A 9491-nucleotide genomic window follows, 5' to 3' on the forward strand; every position below is an offset into this window, starting at 1 on the left:
TTAAAGAGGTCGTAAACCTTGTGAAAACCCCTCCCCCCCAAAAAACCTGTAAGACAAAGGCATAATGAGCTACATTTTGAAATATTTACCTTAGAACGAAGCTGTCTTAGCGGCGCCTGCACACCACTGAGATGGCTGACATCTTCCCCAGGGTTTCTTCCGGGTTTGCGGCTCCGCTGTGAATGGCCGGAGCCGCGATGACGTCACTCCCGCGCATGCGCGCCAAAGCCGCAATTTACGGCGCAACTCTGAAGGTCCGGCATGGTAAGCTGGACCTTCAGAGTGCATGCGCTGATGATGTCATCGGCTGCATGCACTCAGAATATCTTCTAAACTGTGGAAAAATTTAGGAGATATTCACAGTACCTACAGGTAAGCCTTGTTATAGGCTTGCCAGGCTGTGGGTGCAAGTAAAGAAAAAGACTTTACTTCTTCTTTAAGAATATATTTGAGGATTCCCACAAGAGGTATATTGTTCTCTTTGTTTAGCTTGTTTTGGTTGAACAAGACAGATACAATTCTGGTTATCGCTTACCAGCAGTGCTTTAAGTGGGCCGGTATGCACTGGTACTCAGTACCGCCACTTCCAAATATGGCTCTTGAGCATACCACCACCTCTCCATGCGCCTTAGCATACCAGTACGCTCAGTTTGGACATCTGCGCCCTCAATTGCCCCCCCTCAAGAATATTTCCCACTCCAGAGCCAGACCAGTCACCACCAGTGATGCTATGAGGAAGGCGTAAAGCCGAAACACGTCATCATCTGTCATGTTGTCACCGCTATCCATGTTGGAATAAAGCATTTTACTTGGAAGAAGACTTTTCGTGTGCTGGCTTTATTCATATAACATTTGGTTTGGACGTTCAGCCTGAGCACTGACACTTAGCTCTTTATTTTCCCACAGTGCGGTGGAGCTAGGGTGAGTTACTGTTTATACCACCAGTGAGTCCCCCTGCTCCGGAGTCCCAGCCCAGCCCAGGCCAGGCGGGGGTGCTCTGTGGGGACCCTGATGTGGGGTGGGGGGGGGAATTTATAGGCTATAATAGAGTACCGGCACCTCTTTTGGGCCACTTAAAGCACTGCTTACCAGCATATGATGCATTTTTCAGCTCTAACTTTGCTTTCTTCATTGTTTAGGCAATTTGCTACAGTATTATAAGGTAGGGTCAAATTTTTTTTTTTAACCCATCTTGTTCCTAATTTTCCAACACTGGCGTGAAGTATCCCTAGTGCTAAAAAGTTTACAATGTTTTTATTGCCAATTTGGAAATGTGGACATCCATAGCACACTGGAGTCTGTGCAAACATTCTAGCATTACCTAAAGATTACTGTAAACGAGAGCTGCGGAGCCCTGTAAATATCAAATGTCAGGGTGTTTTTTTCAATTTAGAGTTCTATCTATCTATCAGTGCATCAGGGCTATAGAAAACTATAGACAGGATCTCATGGCAACAGAATAACACAACAAGCTGCAAACGCTATTTGTGCCACAGTAACCTAATAATAAATTATTGAAGGAAAATTTTCAAGGGAGTTTGTCGCAATTAGGTCGATCTAAGATAAAGTTGCGATTGTGTGAAGATAATATTTTACTTCCTGTTTATTAGTTCCACTAAATAACACTGCATGTGGGGGTGGATCAGCCACTACAAGGAAGGCAGTCAAAAGGAACATGTTAAAACTGAAGTTTAAGTGGCACTTTTTACATGGTTATATTGCTCCTACTTGGACCAATGTAAGTATGTATGTGTCATACCAGTGGGATCCCCATGGACATCATTTTAGTAGGCACCACTTCTCCAGTGATCTCCAGTACCTTCTAGATCCCATGCTGAGCAGCTGCTCTACTGCTTACTGTACACACGAGGTTGCTTGCTCTGTGCCGGCGCCATTCAACGAATACTTTGCATTTTATCAATGAATGCAAATTGTTCTTCAATTGGATGGGATCATGATGTCACTGTCCTGCCTATCCACATTGTTCACGGGACCCAAAACCTAGTGCAGATCACTGAGGCAGCAATGTCTAGTACAGTGTTTCTCAACCTCTTTTCAGTCAAGGCACCCTTTAAAAATTATGCACAATCTTGAGGCTCCCTTTTAAAATGATGGACAGTCTCAAGGCCCCCCATTCTAAAATGTAAAAACTATTCTAATAGTTTTACATAATGATTTATTCTTCCTAAGCAAATACACTTTTGCAAACTGGTACTGACTAGTATTCCAATGTTTCTCCTTCACTCCAGCTAATGTAACCCCATCACGGATTGGCGAGGGGCCGAGGAGGGTCAAACAAGAATGCTATGCAGGAGACTGACATCCTCCTTATCAACTGATGACGCCATTGGTCGTTAGGACTCTGGCAGCTAGAAGGTTGAAATATGGTGCACAATGAAAACCTGTGATTTATTGTAACTAAAACACAGCTTTAATCCATTTGCTGGCTTGTATACAATTTTTGGGCAATTTTTAGGCATTTTGCAAGGCACACCTGAAAAAACATCAAGGCATCCCAGGGTGCCTGGTGATCCTGGTTGAAAAATCTGGTCTAGTACAGCGATTTCCAACTTCCACAAAGATCCCACAAGTATGGAGCATAAATACTTACATGAAACTATGTAAAACAGGTGTTTCAAAGTACCGTTTACGGCCCGCGGACCAGTTACAAACGGCCTGCAAGACTGGTTCACCAGGATCAGGATCTGACCTACCGAGATACTGGGAAATTTCTGGGTAGGTTGTCTGCCCTGGGGCCCCTTAGAGCTGTGGCTGCAGCGGCAGGGCCGATCCTGGGGGGGTGGACAAAGTGCCCCGCGTCCAGGCACCGCAAGCTGAGGCGAGGGGGGGCACCGAAGTGCCAGAGTGCTCCCCTTCCTTCTCTTCCTTGTTGTGTACTTCACACACAGCGGGGGATCTCCTGCTGTGCCACAGAGCTTGGGTCTGAATTGTTCAAGCACTATAAGGCCCCTTTCACACTATCCGTCCGTCGGACAGATTCCGTTTTTCTCAGCGGGGGATCGGCAGCTCGAGGATAACAGCTGTGTCTCTGCGCTGTGTGTGGAGAAACAGCTGTCAGTTCCCCATGCATCTCTATGGGGGAAATCGGATGGGAACCGTAAAATAGGGTTTCCATCCATCCAGATTTGACGGATCGGATCGGATGTCAGTGGACATGTCTCCGCTGACATTCGATCCCCATAGAGATGCATGGGGGGACCGTTCAGATCCGCCAAAAAAACGAACAGGTGGATCTGAACGGTCCGCCTGTGTGAAAGGGGCCTTAATCTACTATTTTTTAATGATTTACTTTGAACTTCACTTATTTAGCGGTGCAATTTTTATTATGTACTTATTTTAAGCAATTTGTATCTCAGGCTCAATGGCCCAGAAGTGGCTCAAGTGTTTTCAAAAATACTGTGATACATTTGCAAATCATATACATGGATTGATTACACCCTAAACAATTTTCTTAGTTTTGGATAGAGCTAGTAAGGGTTCTTTCACTGTCTCTTTGCCCTTTGAAAAGATTTTCCTTTATTTAATGTCCTAAGGAATGGAATGAAATACGAGGACATCTCACCTTTGATGTGCATCCCCATTAGAAGATTTCTCTTTAAACTAAAATGTTGTATTTCCTGCTGATGTTCTGCCATGGTGACAGTGGTCATCAGGACAAATTGTGAGAATGGGTCTCCCAAGTAAGGACGTAAACAACAATAAAATCCTAACAAAGAGTTCTGTGAGTAGTGAGCAGTGGCAAATCGATCTTTTCAGTGTGGGGCCAACCTCACAGAGTGTCAGCGGTGTGGGACCAGTGGAGTCTCTCCTCTCTTATAAGTAACCACTGACACCAGCTGTATGTAACGGTGACATTTTTTCCACTGTACACCATAGGAAGGGGAATTCTTCCCACTGACCCCCAATGTAAGGTAGCCCCCCCCCCCGACCACCAGTGTAAGGGACCACTGCCATGAATACCAACATTAAGAGGTCCTTAATGCCTTGAGTGAAAATTTGCTTTGGCTTTGTGAAGTAAACCTAGTGTTTGAATATATTTTTAAATCCAATCACCTCCCGCCAGTTCCAGCTAGATCCCGACTGTTAACTTTTTCCACTGTAATGACAAGGCTGTGATTGAATAGTGAAGTAGCAGCAACTCAATAATTAGGTTATTAGGCAATATTTAGGTCAAGCATCATTCGTTAAATTCACAGAATTGTGCAATACAGTTAGCCTTAATTCACTCTATGGAACACATATGAATCACACAGAAATGGAACTGCGTTCCTGTTCAATTCACATTCGATTCACTGCGGTGCGATTTGGGCCCATTTATTTTTAATGGGACCAAATCGCACCACATCATACCAAAGTACTGAATGCACAAATTTTGGAACTGCATTGCAACCAGAACGCATGTCGTTTTGTACAATATCGGGTGCAGGTTAATGTATTGCGACCTGCATTCTAGTGTGAAGTTAGGCTAAATCCGATTAGCTAACATTACTATTACCTCCTTTTTTTTTCAAGTCTAAATGATGATGTGCAATTAGGTACAGGAGGCCAGTATAAAGATCCAATGAGGAATTTTAAAAAGTAAATGTAAGTATTTTACCTGAATATGTATTTAACTTTTATTTTTAACTTTTCATCTGCATTAAACTTTTAAGCAGCATTAAACCCAAAAACAAAAAAGCAATATATTGCTGCTTACCAATTCTTAGATGTGGTGGCTAGAGATGGGCTCGGGAGTGTTCGGGATCCCACGTGCCCGATCCCGCCAGGAAGCCGACTTTGCACATAGCTAATCACAGGTGGAGAGACATTTCTCAATCTGTGCAACTGAGGACAGGGAAATGTCTCACTGCCTGTGATTAGCCATGAGCAGTGTCGAATTCCTGGCGGAATCGGGCAGGTGGGATCCCGAACACACCTTAGCCCATTCCTAGTGGTGGCTGCATTCATTTTTTTAATGCTTTTTTTCCCCCCTTTTATTCTCACCTGGTGATCCAGCCATGAACAAACTTCTAGTTAGGGTGTCTCCACTTTGGTTGAAAGAGCAACAGAATTAGACAGCAGCATCATCGGTCTGGGGAGTGGATAGCGTAGATGCATTAGCAGAGTTGGAAGCCTGGTACATGTGGCCAGTTCAACAGAAACCGGTGATATTCAGCTCATGTGTACACCAGCCTGTACATACTGTATGGCTGACTTCTGTTGAATGGGCATGCTGGAAAGCCAGCATCTGATTGTCACTGGCAGCCAATGGCTGTGAATGCTGACCGGAGTGTTCTGGCAGGAGGGCCGTCCCCCTGTCAGAACACAATAGCTCAGCAGGGGAAATTGCTGTACTAAAATTGGACAGTTAGTACAGTGGCTCCTCCTGAGCTCCTCAGTTTTTTTTTTTTTGTTGTAAACACAGCCAACTGTCCTTCTCCCTGAAATGATCACAGAGCTCTTGTGATCCTTCTATATAGGATCACATGTCTCTATGGTAATTTCACAAGCCACGCCCCCCCCCACAGTTAGAATCACTCCCCTAGGCTCACATTTAACCCATTGATCACCCATAGGGTTAACCCCTTCCCTGCCAGTGTCATTATTACAGTAAAAGTGCATATTTTTTAGCACTGATTACTGTAGTAATGTCACTGGTACACCCAAAAGTGTAAAAAATGTCAGTTAGGCTTCTGATCTGATCTGATCCGCAATGTCGCAGTCCCGCAAAAAAAAAAAAAAAAAAAACGCAGATTGCCGCTATTACTAGTAAAAAAAAAAAAAAAAAACCAATAAAAATGACATAAATCTTTCCCATAGTTAGTAGACGTGATAACTTTTGCGCAAACCAATGAAAATACGCTTATTGCTATTTTTTTTTTATGTCCGCCGGCCACTCGGGATCTCCCGCTGGAGAGGGAGAAAGGCAGGCGGCTGATGTAAACAAAGCCGCCTGTCATTCTCCCTGGTGTAACAGCAGAGATCATACGATCCTGCTAAGTAGGATCGTATGTCTCTGTGGTTACATCAAAAGCCACGCCCCTCTACAGTTAGAAGCACGCCCCTAGGGACACACTTAACCCCTTGATCTCTAATAAAGTTAACCCCTTCCCTGCCAGTGTCATTTTTACAGTAACAGTGCCTATGTATAGCACTGATTACTGTAGTAATGTCACTGGTACTCCCAAAAGTGTCAAAAATGTTAGTCAGGGGTCTGATCTGTCCGCTGCAATGTCGCAGTCCCGCAAAAAAATCGCACCATTACTAGTTATAAAAAAACAATAAAAATGACATAAATCTTTCACTTAGTTAGTAAACGCAATAACTTTTGCGCAAACCAATCAAAATACGCCCATTGCGTTTTTATTTTACCAAAAATATGTAGCAGAAAACAAATTGGCCTAAAATGTTAAAAATTTTTGATTTTTTCATTTTTTTGGGGGGAATTTCATATAAATAAATGTGAAAAATATTGTTAATTTTTCAAAATTGATGCTCGTATTTTGTTTATAGCGCAAAAAGTAAAAATTGCACAGGTGATCAAATACCACCAAAAGAAAGCTCTGTTTGTGGGAAAAAAAGGACGTCAATTTCATTTGGGTTCAGTGTCACATGACCGCGCAATTGTCCGTTAAAGTAACGCAGTGCCGAATCGCAAAATAGGGCCTGGCCATTAAAGGGGCAAATCCTTCCAGTCCAGAAGTGGTTAAGAAGTTATAAAAATGTATTTTTTTTTTTCCTTTTAGGATAAAGTTTTTTTTATAAATGAAAAAAAGCTGACCATTGTAAGCACCTCTGTCAGTGGTAAATAGTTTGTCTCAAACCTCCTACCTCTACTTCTGCTGAACAGCTTGGTCTGTTAAAGCAAGTTGAAAAATAATAGGCTCTTTCACATGGACAGTTGGGCGGCAGTGGTTTTACCATCCACATGCACCCCACCTAAATTGTAGCAGTGGGATGGGGCTGTACACATGCTGAAGCACTTTTTACTAGGCTTGCACATATAAGGATTGTTAAACTGCAATGCAATACATTTTTGTTTTAATATTTGCCTAATTTCATTTTTGTTTTAATTTGTTTTTGGGTTAAATACCGCTTTAACTGATGAAAATTCCTCTTACCATCATGAATATGGGCTACCAATTTACTCCTTCCACTAAAACAGAGTATTCTTGCCCCTTCCCTCAGCTATGAATTTGTAGGTTACAGCTGGTGGTCTGGGCACTTTATGTCCTGATTGTACGTATTTCAAAATATGACTGCTGTCAGAAAATATTCTAAAGCATTATTCCACATGTACGGGCATTGCCTGGCAAGTTAAACACACAACACTTAATCATACTGTCAACCCTCAGACATATACATGGAACTGTACAAGTACTTACCATGATTGAAAAATCCAACAAAAAGTAAGAGTCTGCAAAAAGCACAGATGTTTGACCTCATATCAATTTTGTATCCTGTTCTCTGATCTTCTGCACTTCTTTAATTATTCTGCAACTCTTTCTCAAAGGAACTTCAACATTTCCTGTTTCCTTTCAATGTATCTGTGAACATTTTCTCATCACACAGCTAAGGAGATATGTTGAAGTGTGTGTTTAGGAAGTGATGTAATTCACTCCAGGCTTGTTGAAACAGCTACATACCAACAAGAAAAAGGTTCAGACTAGCACCTGGATCACCCACTGGTCAGAGGAACTTGAAGGTTTTCTTTTTTGAATAGACTTTTCTTTCTTTTGTTTTGCTTGCACTCTAGGATCAGTAACCTACAACATGCCTGGGTGCTCTGCGGTATGGATATGTTCTTAGAAAAAATGCTTTCAATATATTTGAAATTTAAACTAAAATACTTGCTTTTAAAAGAGAAGTATGGGAATCATTTATTTTTTTAAATAATACTTACCTAGGGGGATGCAGCATCGGTCCCCCGTCAGCTTTAACACTGAGAACCGAACGATCAAACACCGCCGATCGTTCGGTTCTCACAGCTCCCTGTTCAGAGAGCTGGTGACTGTCTGCTTTGCCCAGCCGTGATCACTGGATCGCTGGGCTTTGGATGGGACGGGAGCGGCCGGCTCAGGCTCTCAGCAGCTCGTTGAAAGGCTGAGCCGGGTGTTGGTCCAGGCATGTGGGCAGATCCTGACCATATGATTGCGATCTTGACCGAGCCTGGATCGGCCTGTGACGTCAGCCTACAGCAGGCTTCAGCCCGCTGTCTACTGAAAACGGGTCACAGGAATGCAGAACAAACTGCACTCCTTTAATCCACAGGAGAAATAAAGCCAAATGAGCTTTGGCTGTACTTCTCCTTTAAAACGCTAAAGCACAAAAAATAAAAATGAAATTAAAGCTGAACTCCCAGCAGAAAATTATTAAATACCACCAAAAAAAAAGCTCCTTTTGTGTGAAAAAAGGACGAAAATTTCATATGGGTACAGTGTTGCATGACTGAGTAATTGTCATTTAAAATGTGAGAGCAGTGAAAGCTAAAAATTGGTCTGGTTAGGAAGGGGGTTTACGTGCCCAGTGGGTAAGTGGTTAAAGGAGAAGTTCAGCCTAACACTAAAATTGTTACATCTATAGACATCCACAATCTAAAGCCTCGTACACACGCAACGAATTTCCGCCGACCGGTCGTCCGTCTTTTGTCCAGAGTGGTGTCTGTTGGTTGGAATGTGCTCTAGACTGCACACGAATTTTCCCGCACGACAGAATTCTACTTCAGAAGTGATGTCATGTGTTGGATTGCTTTCTTTGTGTTCTTTCATCTCTGAGCATGCCTAGTCTTGCTCGAAATCTGTACCAATGAGACGAAAATCGGACGTGTTTTGACGGTCGACAAAAATTATATTGCCTGCACACCAGGATTTTTTCGGCCGAAAAGTCGGAGTCGGTTGTCGGAAGCACCATACTAACAAGCCAAAAATCGGTCGTCGGACGAAATTTCCTGGCCGAATTTCTACTCGTGTGTACAGGGCTTTACTCTAACCTATCTAGCCCTGTAAAGAAGAAATCGGTATACTTACCTTTTCTGAAGCCGATCTGACTCGATCCCATGCTGAGCTGTCAGCCGCGGCTTTGCTGTGGAGGTGGGTGCAGAGGACACATCTGACAACAGAAGCCTCATAGTAAGTATATGGGTGACGTCACTTCCTATTAATTTCACAGTCGTTGACAGCTGCCACATCAATGCCACATCAGTGCTCATCCATACCACATCAGTGCTCATCTGTGCCACATCCATGCCATGTCAGTGCTCATCCGTGCTACATCCATGCCACGTAAGTGCTCATCTGTGCCACACTCATGCCACATCAGTGCTCATCCGTGCCACATCCATACCACGTCAGTGCTCATCCATACCACATCAGTGCTCATTTGTGCCACATCTATGGCACATCATTGCTCATCCATGCCACATCAGTGCCACTAGAGTGCTTATCAGTGCCCTACAGTGCCTCACAAAATTGTAATGGGAAGTCAGGAAATGA

General features: G+C 43.2%; 1 protein-coding gene across 2 annotated transcripts in view; it reads right to left on the reverse strand.

The window, feature by feature from the left end:
* The window catches only part of TMEM154 (transmembrane protein 154), an 83810-nt gene extending 76228 nt beyond the window's left edge, over positions 1-7582 (reverse strand). Inside the window, exon 1 of one of the 2 annotated variants that reach the window (XM_082244073.1) lies at positions 7386-7582. In XM_082244073.1, the coding sequence (XP_082100199.1) occupies positions 7386-7446 (61 nt within the window). In that variant the 5' untranslated portion in view covers positions 7447-7582. The remainder of the gene's footprint in view (positions 1-7385) is intronic. The other variant, XM_082244072.1, reaches the window with a different exon arrangement.
* Between the last annotated feature and the right edge of the window lie 1909 nt (positions 7583-9491).

Source organism: Pelophylax lessonae, assembly GCF_965119305.1.
Source record: "Pelophylax lessonae genome assembly, chromosome: 1".
In the NCBI taxonomy this organism is placed as follows: domain Eukaryota; kingdom Metazoa; phylum Chordata; class Amphibia; order Anura; family Ranidae; genus Pelophylax; species Pelophylax lessonae.